The following is a 14,314-nucleotide window of genomic DNA, read 5'->3' as shown; positions in this document are numbered from 1 at the left end:
TAAAGGATCTTGACATTGAGAGGGAAAGCAAGTCAAGCCTCTTTTTTTTTTTTTTTTTTTTTTTTGGTTCTTTTTTTTCCGGAGCTGGGGAGACTGAACCCAGGGCCTTGCGCTTCCCTAAACAAGCGCTCTACCACTGAGCTAAATCCCAACCCCTCAAACCTATAGCTATGCGCCCTTACCCTTACCGCTTTAGAAAAACAGTGAAGGCCAGGGGTGAACCTCATAAATAGGTTAAATTCTACCATACTTAAATATTTTGATAGACCTAATCAAGAAGAAAAGTTGTTTGTGCCCATCAGGAAAAGCTGTCCTGTAGAGAATAAAGTTATCACTGGGCCAGATGTTAATGGTAACGAGTAAACCCTTCAGACATGCTTTCAAGTACAAAGATTTTCGTAAAGAATAAAGACTTCAGTCTTCAATATAATCTTATGCTTATGTATTTTCAGCTTACATCCTTCAGTTAGGGTCATAATAGGTCTTATTCTTGCAGACCAACAAGTTCTTTAGCCTTATTTTTAGTTAAAATTTTTAGTTTTCCCTTTCTGATCAAAGAATGTCACAGTCGGGCAGTAAGATGAAGCCACAACGTGAGAAGTCCCAGAAATCCCCATCACCACGATAAGCTGGGCTCTTGCTGAGAAGAGATTTTCCATGTTGACAGCATGGAGTCTGTGCAGGGAACCGCAATATCTGCATAGTAAATGGGCAAAAGGATCTTAATCTGCAGCTTTTCTGAGTTGTTCCTATCATAATATATCGTACTTCTCCACTCAGAATCCCAGGAGGAAAGAGGTACTCCTGTGTTTGTGAGCGTCTATACTGTCCGGTGTCCTCGGGAATCTTCGGGTCCTACGTGTTCTAGGACAGATGCTGATGAATCATCTGTGGAAACGACAGCCTGTGAGTCACTGGGCACAAGAGGCAACCCGGAGACAGCATGGGAGAGAAAGAAATTCATTTAAAGGCTTACCTTTTGAAGGAGCCATTTTAGTCTTTCAAGGAACTCTTTGGGTGTTTTTTTCTCATACAAATCACAGGAAGGGCATTTCTGGAAATCAAATAAATAAATAAATATTTAAAAACTTTTAAAATTCCTTTTAAAAACTTTGTACTTCATAAAATACTTATGTAAAATGCATTTCTTCTCTTGCAAACATAAGTCACATTCAGTAACAAACAGGAAAAATTCTGTAAAATCGTTCTGGAAACCACTTGTGATTTCATCCTCAGAGACAACTCTGGTATTTTAGTGTTTAAACTATTATATGGGGGGGGTTTCCTCCTTCTCCTCCTCCTCCTCCCCCTCCCCCTCCTTCTCCCCCTCCTTCTCTCCCTCCTCTTCCTTTGCATTCTTGTTGCCCTGCTTGTTATGCCTGTTTGTTGTTAGTTTATAACCAAGTACAAGGGTTTCCTGGGCCTTAGATAAGCTTTCAGCACAGGATATGTGGCAGCTGCTTTGTTTTCCAGCACAGACAGAGCACTTACTATTTTTGGATACAGAAGTGCTGTCCCCTTTTATGTACAAGTCTACAGAGATCATCTGAGCAGATACTGTTTCATATGTGTCAAATTTCTAGAGTTTATTAAGTAGACTAAAGGGATAAATACCTCAAGGAATATACATTGTAAAACATGTTTCCTCTTTGAGCTTCAACCAGTCTTACCACTGTTGGGTACTGTTTCCATAATTTAAGACAGGATTTCCTCTTTTAAGGTCCATTCCCTTGATTACTAGGGATCAAAGTAGTGTGGCTGGCTTTCCTTCCTTCTCCTCAGTCTCTCTCTCTCCCTCCCTTCCCCTTTCTCCTTCAATTTTATGCTCATTCCTGTTTTGTTACCAAAGCAGCAGGCTGCTTCTCAACCCTCAGTCATGTGATGTTACGGTGAGACCATTGGGGGGCAGCACAACAGCTGTGTTCTTCCTCATCCTGACACAGCTGTTTGTGAAACCTGGAGAAAGTCGGCTTCGTAGCTCTCACTTTCCTCACCTCTACATGAAGAAGCTTGGTGTGGAAGAGTTGAGTTCCAGGTCTATAGCACACAGCTCCATTCCCTAAATCTCTTGCCCTGAGTTTCACAGCCCTGAGTTTCAGTGCGTCCCCCACCCCCATTTCTCTTTCCTCCTGCTTTCCTTCCTTTCCTTTTCTCCCTCCCTCCCTCCCTTCCTTCCTTCAAAACTTTGGAACAAGGTCTCACCCTGATAACCCAGGCTGTCCTGGAAGTCTCAATCCTCCTGTCTCAGCTTCCTGGTGCTGACCTCACAAATATGCACTACCTTCTCAGGCAGTTCCTTTCTTTGTGAAGAAAGTTTCAGAGGGACGTTTTCATATAATAACCAGGCCAAGCAGTCAGAAGAAACAAGACTCCTTTTTGCAATGTAATTATGATTTCATTTTAGCCCATGTGGCATTTCTTGAAGGACAGACAACCAATAAATAAGGCAGAGAAATGTCGTTTATGTCCTCTCTGCAGGTTTTGATTAAAGTTTGAATTAGTCAATTCTTGAGTCTCTGAATTGCACAAAGGTTGACCAAGAAGATATACAAGGAAATTCAGGGTCCTAAAGAAAACAGGAACCTGGACTGTCCTGCCCCATAAAAGATGCTCCCTTTTAAATTCACTATTCACTCTGCTTTTGCTTGGGACAGTAGTATTTTAATCTTGGTGTTGTAAGCTGTTCCCTCTTCTTGTCAGATAGCTAAAATCTAGTCCCCCATAATGATGCCACAAGCTATGGCCAGCACATGGATGAAAGGGAAATATCTCTTAACTTCGAACACATTCTTTTCCTAATGGCTTCTTCATCCCAAAGCTTAACACACTGCCAGGGAGTGGTAGCCAGTTCTAGTTGGGTTTCTGGACAGTGAAGACTTAACAAAGGCAATGCTACTTCTCAAAATGCACCTTGTACACTGCGGAGTAACTCAGCAAGAAGGTAGGAGGGGCTCTAGCTGCATGGACATGTGAAGCAGCGTATGTTACAGCTAACAAGTACAACTAGGATACAGATATACACGCTCCGTGGGAGTGACAACTGCCAACAAGAAAGATGACAAAGGACAATCTTACAGCCATGTGCGTCTGTTTCTGTCCTGTCCTCTTAGCAGGCAGCTTCCTCCTCAGCTGTGCCAACAAGTCGTTGATGAACATCTTATTGTTTCCAGTGTTTGATGGCTTGAGTTTGGCCTTCTGAAAACAGGCAAAAGCTTCGTGCTCACATTGCCCCTGAAGGACAGACAATTAGCATACGTCAATGAACATTGTTAGAGGTTAAAAAGGATCCTCCAACCCGCAGCTTCTGCTTGTACATTTGTTTTGGACATTTGTTTTAGGGGCTTCATTAGGCCTGGTCATATGTCCAAAACTGCAAAAGATAGTTTTTCCCCGACTCAGACAGCTTCTCTGTCTAGGAGAAAAAGGGAGCCATTTCCTACCGCACAGAGACAAGCAGGGCCTCAGCCTTCACAATTTTCTATGCCTGGTGCATGCTGATGTCACTCTGAGGTTGAAGCAGTGGACACAGCTTTGTGGGGTTGGATGTGAGTGAGTGTGTGTGTGTGTGTGAGTGTGTGTGTGTGTGCATGTGTGTGTGCATGTGTGTGTATGTGAACCTGATATGTATGTGTGTTATGTCTGTAGATATTTATTTATGTGTGTGTGCATGTGTGTGTGCATGTGTGTGTGCATATGTGTGTGTGCATGTGTGTGTGTATGTGTGTGTGCATGTGTGTGTGTGCATGTGTGTGTGTGTGCATGTGTGTGTGTGCATGTGTGAACCTGACGTGTATGTGTGTTATATGTGTGCATATTTATATATGTGTACATGTGTATGTGTGCACTCGTGTGGATGTGGGTGACTGTAGCGGTGTAGGAGGTATTGAAGAGAACCCAGGGACACACATATATAGGCAAGAAGTCTACCACTGAGCTAGTTGACAAGTCTTTCTATCTGTGACAGAGAATTTCGTTTAGGAGCAGTCACTAAACTCTGAGACTGTGAATTGTGACCTGTAGCAGCTTTGTGGAAATGATCCAACAGTCTGGCTAAGAATCTTTGTCACTTCCATCCACGCTGCACACAGCGTGGGTGGTGTGCCTAGGGCAGCTCTGTAATCTGCAGTGCCCAATGCCAGTGCTCAGTAACTATGTGTGGAGTCCATTAGTAGGTGAATGAGTTTAGACCACTCCACAGTACAGTCTAAGAGGCATTTCACCTGCTTGAGAGCCACCAGACATCTTGTAACATCTCAGTCATAGACGTCTGGGTAGGGCAGGATTCCCCATAAAGGGTCAAAACAGACGTTAAGACTTGTTTAACCAGTGGGAAGGACAGCCTTCTTTAGAAGAGCTGTGTCAGAGACTTGGACAGGTCAAACAACCACGGACCAGGGAAGAAGCCAAAATCATAACAACGGAATGCACTGGAAGAACACACTGGGCAAGAGCTTTTCCACTGAGGGGAATGAAGCCTTGGCTCATCAGAGCCACATCTGAAACCATCTTAACTCTGATCCTGGAGCTCCTGACTGGTTGCTATTTCCTTTAGTGTGTGTGTGTGTGTGTGTGTGTGTGTGTGTGTGTGTGTGTGTGTGTGTGAGAGAGAGAGAGAGAGAGAGAGAGAGAGAGAGAGAGAGAGAGAGAGAACTGTTTTCTCTGGAAGTTTCTGCATCTTCTTGTCACCGACGTTCACTTAAGCCACTGACTTCCACCCAGGAGCCTCCCTCCTTCCCAGCAATCTTGCCGGAATCTTCTCAGGGACAATCAGCTGAAAAGCAGCAGCCTGCTTTGCATTTTTCCAACCGATGCACTTGGCCACCGTGGATGTTGACTAATAACAGGAGCCCTCAGCCTTGCTTTGCATAGGTAGCAGCAAGCCCAGCACGGCTTATCTAGTTCCTTCTATCAGGTAGCCTGTCACTAGGGCAGAGCACCGGCCTTCCCATGTTTGCCAAAATGCTTATTTAATAGAAACTATTTATAAATGTTAATTATAGCACTTTTTTTTCCTTGAAAACCACATGTTCATGCTTGTTGAAGCTTTTTTTCTTTTCTCTTCTTTTTGACCACAACCGGCTTAACTTACTGGAAAAAATAATATTCATATTTAAAGGGGTAAATTTTCCAGCTGAAACTGAAAACGCTAACTGCTTCATCTGTGATGATCTGAGAAACCAGCATTTCTCACAGAGGCTTATTTTGCTGAGTTAACATTTTCATTTGCACACTGCAAAAAAACTAGGTTCCAAAGAAGCTTGGGGAGGGGTCGTAAGAACAAACTCCCAGAGACTATTCTGCCAGGAATGGTCAGGCTCAGCCATCAAAGCCAGACTAGAGGAGAGTTATGACATCAGGATGTGGATGTGCCACTGTCCCTACCCTTCCCTGTCTACTACTGATAAGACACCGGTTTGGTCTTGTCCTACAGGAAGCAGCCTGTCTCTAGAAATCTGTGATCTGGGATAGGACCCTCAAGCTGGATTTCAGAGCAGGTCAGAGGCTGAAAAGCAGTGGAGAAACGTGAGCTGCAGAGTGACTGAGAGTTGGGGAGTTGATAGGGAGATGGAGGGAACCAGGGCCTCTGAGCCAGCACCAGAAGATAATCATGCCCGTGTTTCCTGGCTACTTTTCTCAGTGGGGCCTCAGTGGAGAGTGTGAGGAATTTTCTAGACCTCCTTGGCTCCTGCAGACTGGAAGGTACAGTAAGGAAGCAAGGAAAGGAGGTGAGAAGCCACTCCTCGCCTTAGCAGAGAAGAGATTTTCAGAGAAGGCACACCTGGCTTGCTAGTTCTACAACTGAATAGCTGAAATGTAAGGTTGATTTCTCACAGCCCATTTCTGACAACAAATAAAGTATTTTTATCTTTTGGAAGGAAAGTCCTGGCCAAGTCAGCAGCTGTTAGGTGACCAGGGTTTCCCAGTGACACAGGTATATTGGGCTGGATAACTTTGTTGTCAGATCCATTCCACACATTCATTCCACAACATTCACTAGCATCCCTGGCCTCTAGGGACCAGACGCCACCCTCAGCCCATTCCCAAATGTGCCAACCAAAGGTCACCCCACATAATGTCAGCTTTCACCTGAGGAAGGGCAGCAAACGCTCAGATAAATGAGAAAAGGAGACACAAGAGGGAGTTGGCGACAGAGCTCAGTAGCTTTGTAGAACTTGTTACAGACCCTGCTTTGGATGCTAACTCTGAAAACTTGGTGCATCATTTCTGCAGCCCTTACTTGTCTTCCTCTGTCTTTACATTGCCTGCCAGTGTAGCTTGAGGGTGTCAGTTAGAGCAGTGCTCATGGCTGCATAGGCAATTCTGCTTGGTCAAATCATCGGAAAGATGCAGGTTCACTGAGACAAATCTTCTCAAGGAGATGTAAGATTTTCAAACATCTTCCATTAGAAGATAGATTATAAGAGACTGGGAAGAGCGTGGAGGGAGAGGACAGAGGGACCAGACTGTGCATGTATCCCACAGGGGACTCATCAGCTTGTACAGGTCTCGTGTGTTAGCAATGTGAAGGCGATAAAAATTAAAGTGACTACTGGGAAATTCAGACTTAAAAGCTATTCACTAAGAAAGTGTACCTGAAAAGTACTCATTGGGTCAACTCAGCTGAAGGTGAGGGATTTTCCTGTGTTCTACTTTGCTGCAGGCAGGAAACCCGGGAAAGAGCTCTACCCCCAGTCATCAAACACGGTGCGTGAGATGCTGAAAATTAGGCGCGTTGAGAAATATTCTCACTTATTGGAAATGTCCTCTCAATAAGTGGGATGTGCTACTTTCTGTTTAGAGGCTGCTCATTAGAAAGGACCCAGTAAACCCAAGAGTGGTCATGTTCAGAGGCAGAGAGTGAACTGTGGAGCAGAGAGGTGGTGTGACTCACTCACTTTCTAAACTTTTACGCTGTCATTTACCATAATTCTCTTCTTTGAATGTCTCTGTGCGGTGCCCTCATTACTGGCAACACTCTCCTAGTTTTCCTGATTTGTACAATTAAAGGTCTAGCGGTGTGAGTGTTTCCCCAGTTTCATTTGCAATGCTAGGGTAGCAAACCGAAGGCCAGAATAAAGACATTCTCGGGGGAGAGACAGCGATGAACGCACGAGGGCTGGAATGAGCTGTAGAGAACCACCCTTTGGAAAGACTTCATCAAAGGCTAAAGACACGGAGGCTCACGGAGGCCCAGGTACATGGGAATTGCACACAGAGACTTGTGATTTCTGCACTCTGCTCTCTGCCTTCCTGGCAATCTCATTCTTTCTTTCTTCCTTTTTAAAAGATCTGTTATTAAAACGTAAATGTTGGCTCTTAGCTTAAATAGATTACAGAGAAAGCTACAGAGTCTTCATATCCCAAGGCTCTAAAATGAGAATTATCAGTTCTCACTGTTCAGAAACTGATCCCAGCATAGCCTTTTGTCGTGGTTGGTTTGTCTTTAAAACATGTATTTTAAAAGGATATGTCATATGTCATTATAAGGATTTATAAAATGTCATTGTTTGATTCACTAGTAAATCTATGGCCAAAATGGAAATGAAAATTTTGCCAATCATTAATTCGGAAAGTCATTGGAAATAAGCATAAATAATCATTCTACTGACTTGTTAGACTTTAAACTTAACATAAAATACATTTTCAGAAATAAATTCAATTGATCTTACCTTTACATCTTGTGGAGCTGTTAGAAGTTCAGGATCCTAGGAAAATTAGCCAAAGAGAATTAGTTCTGAGTTGGTGGTGCAAGCCAAAAGGTTCCTTTTGCATTAATTAAAAAATATCCTTTAAATTGCATTGTGACAAACATGGCCTTACCAAGTCATTCTCATAGATTTTCAGCTGTTCAACAATGTCCATAAGGTGACGAAGTCTAAGGGCCAGAAGGTAATCTGGCCTTTGGGGGCTTGATTTATGGGCCACGGTCCCCAAGAAGATGACTATCAGACAGACAAGGGTCCTCTCCATGCCACCAGACCTGGGTCTCCAGCAGCTGATGAACAAGGCCTTGGTCTGGTTCTCACTTCAACCTGACTGTGGACAGGTTGTCTCTACAGCTACCTATTTATTCATCCCTCGAGAAGAGGCAAAGCCCTCCCATTGCAGCCTGGAAATCTTTGTACAGTGTAGAGTGAGTAACTCGTTTTTCTTTTCCATTGGCTAGGTATACGTGTGCGTGTGGGGGCAGGGATGGATAGAGTCCACGAAATGTGCTCCATCTGCATCTTATACAGGAAAAAGAGACACAAGGGTGAATTCCAGTTTTCAGCACTCCTCACCAAGGTGTGTGTGTGTGTGTGTGTGTGTGTGTGTGTGTGTGTGTGTGTGTGTGTGTGTCACAGGAGGCACCACCATTTCAGAGAAGTAAACACAAACACTTTGCTCGTTTGCTCTGCATCCCTGGCACCTTTCCTGGTTTGTCTGACAGTCATAAAGGCACTTCTGCAATGAGTAAAGTGGCGGCATGCCCTTTGTTGGAACTTTTCATAGGGTAATGACCATGCTTTCTGACTGAACCATCTATCCTGTATTCCATTGCAAAGACGGAAGACGTTAACTTGTAAGAGAAATTAAGTGATGGACTAGTTTCCTAACTAGTAAGAATATTTTAGATCCTTCTGTGTTTGCAGAGCTGTTAAAATAAGATTTATTTTCAATTTTCTCCAGTGTACCTTTAAATAGCACTAATGGTGCTTCCTGCCACTTCATGTAATGATGTGGTTTGTAGTGCAATAAACCGTTTTGATGAACTACGTGGACAGCTATGTGGACAGCTATGTGGACAGCTCTCTGTGAAGACATTGCTCTGTCTTCATTAAAATAAGGACCCACAAATTCTGTACCATTTGTTGCTTGTATTCAATGTACCAATTAAACAAATGAAAATGGTAAATGTTCCTCTCTGTCCAAGTTAAAAAAAATATTATCTTCAAACATCGAGAGCAAAAGTGTGTCTCTTTTCCTCCTAGGGCTGTACTGACTGTTTCTGCTGGGTCTGAGCAGCAAGGTTCTAACTGCATTTGTGACCAGGTAGAAGCCGATAAAAGTCTCGGAGAGCAGAAGTGGTTTTAGCGCCCACCTCTCTGCTGCATTTCTTGTTCTCGTGGCCCTTCACCCACTGGAGAAAGTTGAGTGTTATACTCTGGCTCGAAGGATGTTTAGGGCATAGTCAGGTATTCTTATAAATAAGTCTCTTGACTGTAGATTTTGATTTACCTGCTCGTCCACCTGTTTTGTCACACACCTAACAACCTTACCTTCCTGTATTCCAGAATGTTTGCAGCCAACATAGAGTCTGTACCTGATTTACTCTGAAGGTTGGATTGTGAAATGCAATAATATTAATTCAAGCTATGATCTTATGCAGGAGCTGGGCACTCTTAGTCTGAGGAAAAGGTGCTTCCGGTAATCATTTAATAGTGTAAGGGAAGTTGCTGTGTGAATTTATTAACTGATAAGGACTAAAGCTCACCACTTGGTGCACCCCATTGCTTTGCCCACATGGTCTTTTCTATATGTCTTCCTGATATACCTATGTAGATTCTATCTCTTGAGTTCACTATACACGGCAATTAAGAGTTCAAAGGCAGACTTCCTGAGTTCAAATCTAGACTCTAACAGTGCATTACCATGTGACCTGGGTATGCTCTGGTGACGGGAACGTGGGAGATTACAGGCTTACGAGACCAAGGAAAGGGCTGAGTATAGCACAAGGTGAAGGCCCAAGATACTAATTGATCCTAAATGAGGGTGGGAAGGAGGTACAGACACATACAAAGAAGACTAGATCAATAAATGCTAAGCCACACTCGTGGCATGGCTTTAGTGGTGGTAGAAACATTGAAAGTCATGCTGCCCATAGGAAACCAGTGCTCTTGATCTGGTTACAGATTCTGTCATGCCTCAAGACCTCCTGGCACTTGCCACAAGCCACCTGTCCAGATCAAGTCTCAAGTGCCCTGCCCAAACATCCCCACCCAGGAGCCATTAGGAGTGGGAATCCTGGGGACACTTCTGCAGTGCCGAGGATACTAGCTAGCATCATGGGACCCACAGGAAGGAAAGCAAAGGGTCAAAGTAGATGAGATGATGGAAACATATCCTGCCCAGCACATAGGCAGAGACATAGGAGATGTGTATCCTCAAAGGCTGGGGAAGCCAAGGAACAGACCAACTCCAGAGCAGTCGTTCTTAACCTGTGGGTCACGACCCTCTTGGAGGTTAACTGACCCTTTCACAGGGGGCAGCTAAGACCATGGAAAAACACAGATTTTACACTATGGTTTTTAACAGTAGCAAAATTGCTGAAATAATGAAATAATTTATGGTGGGAGCACTAGGAATGTTGAGAACCACCGCGTTAGGGATCCTACTCCACCATGCATCTGCTTTGTTCTATGAGCTCCTTGTACCCCTGATCTTTTGAACTGCAAGATACTTACTTTGAGTTGTTTTGTGTTTGGTTAGCAATATAATTTTTTTTTAATTTTTCCCTCTTACTGAAAATAGAGTTTTCTAAGATACTATATCCTGATTATGGCTCCCCCCTGCACCCCTCCCAGATCCTCCCATCCCCATTTCCACCTGGACCCGCCCCTTTTCTGTCTCGTATTAGAAAACATACAAGCATCTAAGGGACAGTGATAAAATAAAATATAATAAGATGAAACAAAACTATCATATCAGAAAAGAACAAAACGAGCAAACGGAGGGGGGAGCCGACAAAAGGCACAAGAAGCTACAGACCCAGAGGCACAAGCAGGTGTGCACTTGCTCGCACACTCAGGAACCCCACAGAAATACCAAACTTGAACCCATGATACATATGTGAAGGGCCTGTAGTATAAAAAGAGAAAAGAAAATAATTAATAATGATGATAATAATAGGAAAAACCTAGACACAACACAAGGAGACAAGAGCTTCAAAGGAGCCTCCATGTTGTCTTCTGTTGTGCACTGCTGGGCCTCAGCCCACCCTAACGAGTAGTTTGTTTCTCCAGTGAAGTCCCTTGGAGGAAACGGAATTTTCATTTACAAGTGGTTATCAGTTGGAGAAAGCTTCTGGGTTAGGGAGAGAGGCATGTGTCCATTTCTTCCAACTGGTGCAGACCCATGCAGGCCCCGTGTAGCTGCCTCAGCTCTGTGAGTTCATGTGAGCATTGGCCCTGGGCGTTTAGAAAGCCTTGTTTTCTTGGTTTCCTCCATCCCCCATCTCTTACGTTCTTCCCACCTCCTCCTGTGTAAGGTTCTCTGAGCTCTGGGGGTGAGGGAAAACATTTGATGGAGATTATCCCATTTAGGGTTTAGTGTTCCAAGGCCTCTTACTCTCTGCGTACTGCCCAGCTGTGGGTGTCTTTATTTGTTCTGTTACAGGAGGAAGGGGGAAGCTTCTCTGGTGATGGCTGAGCAAGGAACTGATCTGTGAGTATGTCACTAGGAGTCATTTTATTGTTTTGCATTTGCTGTTGCTATAGTTTGTTTTCAGAAAGTATCTGGTTTCACCACAGGTCCCTGGACTATCTAGACTCCGGTTCTTGGTCACCTAAGCAGTATTGGGCATGGGTTCCATCCCCTGGAGTGGGCCTTAAGTCCAATGAGATATTGGCTGGTTACTCCCACAAGCTTAAGTCATCATTGTCCTAGCAGATCTACACAGGACACCATTGTAGAGCAGGGGATTTGCAAGCAGGTTGGCGTTTATGGCTCTCCTGTGGTGGGATCTAGAGTACCTCCCTGTACCAAAGACACTAGCAAGTGTAGGGAAGGGCTTGACTCTCCATGCTCAGTGAGTTGCATAGGTCTTAGCTTTAGCCATGGAAGTGTGATCTCAGTTTGTGGAGAGCACAGGTAACAGCCTGTGGGGTTTTTTTTTTTTTTGGTGGGGGGGAGGTTTCCTATGGATCCCTTTTGGACAACAACTCAAATAGACATAACCCAATCCCAGTCCTGGAAGCATCCTGTGGTGACAAGTGGTGTTCAGTTGGGGCTTTATCTACCCCAATATTTGGCAGCTTACTCAGATTGCCTTCATACATGTATACATTTTAGGAGGCTTCAACTGCATTAGGTTTCCATGCTGCCCCTAAAACAGACTTTAATTTCATCTGTCTCTCCACATATCCTTCCCTCATCCCCCTCTTTTCTCTCCCTCTCCACTTGATCCTACCATTCCAGTGACCTCTCCATTCATCCATAACTACCTATTCTATTTGTCCTTCCTGGGAAAAGCTGCCTGTTCTCCACTAGTCCCTTGCTCTGTACCTAACCTCTGGTTCTACTGAGCATAGCTTGGTTATCATTGGCTTAACAGGTTATCCCACAAACGTGAACACACACCATATTCGTCTTTTGGGGTCTAGGTTATTTCATTCGGAATGATTGTTTCCTAGTTCCATCCATTTGCTTGCAAATTTCATGACTTCATTATTTATGATGGCTGAGTAATATTTCATTGGGTACCACATTTTCTTTTTCTATTCATCTGCTAAGGGCCATCGAGGTTGTTTCCAGTTCCTGGCCACTATGAATAGAAAAGTAACGAACATGGTTGAGCAAGTGTTGTTGTGGTAGGGTAGAGCATCCTTTGGATGGTGCCCAACAGTAGTTGGATCTTGAGGTAGCGTGATTTCTGTCTTCCTGAGGAATGGTCCACAGTGGCTGTACAAGTTTGCCCTTCCACAAGCAGTGGATGAGTGTTCCTACCTCTCCACAGTCTCATCAGCATGAGTATTTTATTGTATCTTTGCCATTCTTATAGGGGTAAGACGATCTTTTGGATATGTTCTTGGATTCAGTCTGTAAGTATTTTATTGAGAAGTTTTAAATCTATATTCAGAAGAAAAATTGGTGTATAATTCTCTTTGTTGGATCTTCATGTGTGGTTTGGGTATCAAGGTAACTGTGGCCTCATAAAATGAATTGGGCAGTTGTTCCTTTTGTTTCTATTTTTGTGGAATAATCCAAGGAGTCTGTTGTTATGTCCCCCTTTTCATTTGTAATTTGGATATTCTCTTTCTGCCTTTTAGTTCATTTGGATACAAGTTTGCCATTCTTATTGATTTTCTTATTGGTGGTCAGATAGCATTCAGGGAGTTATTTCAATTTTCTTGTACCATTTGAGACTTGCTTTGTATCCTAACCCAAACCCTTAGTATATATGTAGCCAATACTGGAGAAGTTCCATGAAGTGCCCCTGAGAAGAAGGTATATTCTTCTGTGTTTGGATGAAATGTTCTGTAAATATCTGTTAGGTCCATTTGGTTTATAACATCTGTAGTTCCATTATTTCTCTGTTTAATGTTTGTGTATTGGTGAGAGTAGGGTATTAAAGTTTCTCACTATTAGTTTGTGAGGGTCAATATATGGTTTGAGCTGCAACAGTATTTCTTTCATTTGTATCCTTGTGTTTGGGGCATAGATGTTAAGAATTGCAATGTCCTCTTGGTGGATATTGCCTCTGATGAGTATGTAATGTCCTTCTTTGTCTCTTCTGATCAGTTTCGGTTTGAAGTCTATGTTTTCAGATATTAAAATAGCTACTCCATTCTGCCATTTTGCTTGGTTTGTCCTTTTTCAACCCTTTGCCTTGATGTCTACAGTTGATGTTGAGGTGTGTTTCTTGGTTACAACAGAGGAATGAATCCTGTGTTCACATCCATTCTGTTAGTTTCTGTGTTTACTGAATTGTTTTAAATCCTCAAGTATGTAACAATTTGTTACAGAAGCAACAGGAAATTAAAATGCCCAAGCACTGATTTTAATTTTAGACAGAGTCATACATCCCAGATTGGCTTCAGTCTTGCTATACAGCTCAAAATAGCCTTGAACTTCTGAGCCTCCTGGTTTCTGCCTCCCAGGAAGTAGGATTAACAGATGTGTAACTACCACATGTGGCTTATGTCGTCCTGGGGATGGAGTTCCTGATCCTGAACATGAGGCAAGGACTCTAACCACTGAGATATATCTCCAGCCCTAGAATTTTTACTCTTGAGGAAAAGGGGGCGGGCAACATGTTCTGTGACTGTGTCGGGCTTTTGCAGTGTACAGAGAGGATGGGGAGGTGTGAGGATGGGAGGAAACTGAGCACCCAGCCATGCAGTGTGAACTCCAGAGGCTACCAGGGAGGTGTGGTGAGGATGAGAGGAAGATGAGCGCTCAGCTGTGCAATGTGAACTGCAGAGACTAGACGATGAGTCCAGCCCTCTCAACCCCGAGAGGCCTTCGGTCAGACCAACAGTATGCCTCAGAGCCACGAAGCTAATCTTGCCTTTTGTTTGAATTTACCACTATATTGAGTGATAAGGCCACACTC

The 14,314-nt window shown here is 43.6% G+C and overlaps 1 protein-coding gene across 1 annotated transcript; it reads right to left on the bottom strand.

Annotated features, from left to right (window-relative positions):
• Nucleotides 1-377: 377 nt before the first annotated feature.
• Nucleotides 378-7,971, bottom strand: Il21 (interleukin 21). Its single transcript, XM_032896762.1, has 5 exons — nucleotides 7,822-7,971; nucleotides 7,671-7,706; nucleotides 3,076-3,231; nucleotides 977-1,054; nucleotides 378-888 (listed from the first exon to the last, which is right to left on the bottom strand). The coding sequence occupies exons 1-5, from the start codon at nucleotides 7,969-7,971 to the stop codon at nucleotides 865-867; spliced, it is 444 nt and encodes a 147-aa protein (XP_032752653.1). The 3' UTR covers nucleotides 378-864.
• Between the last annotated feature and the right edge of the window lie 6,343 nt (nucleotides 7,972-14,314).

This window comes from Rattus rattus, chromosome 3 (genome assembly GCF_011064425.1).
Source record: "Rattus rattus isolate New Zealand chromosome 3, Rrattus_CSIRO_v1, whole genome shotgun sequence".
NCBI lineage: Eukaryota > Metazoa > Chordata > Mammalia > Rodentia > Muridae > Rattus > Rattus rattus.
The sequence above is the reverse complement of the archived record's forward strand: the minus strand, read 5'-3'. Positions and strand labels throughout refer to the sequence as shown.

What these genes read in the sequence shown, in the direction of transcription:
- Il21 (XM_032896762.1), bottom strand. Translation starts at nt 7,971, where the DNA reads ATGGAGAGGACCCTTGTCTGTCTGATAGTCATCTTCTTGGGGACCGTG. An exon ending in AAATCTATGAGAATGACTTG is followed by an intron (nt 7,707 to 7,821) that starts GTAAGGCCATGT and finishes TAATTTTCCTAG; the next exon opens with GATCCTGAACTTCTAACAGC. An exon ending in CAGCTCCACAAGATGTAAAG is followed by an intron (nt 3,232 to 7,670) that starts GTAAGATCAATT and finishes TCTGTCCTTCAG; the next exon opens with GGGCAATGTGAGCACGAAGC.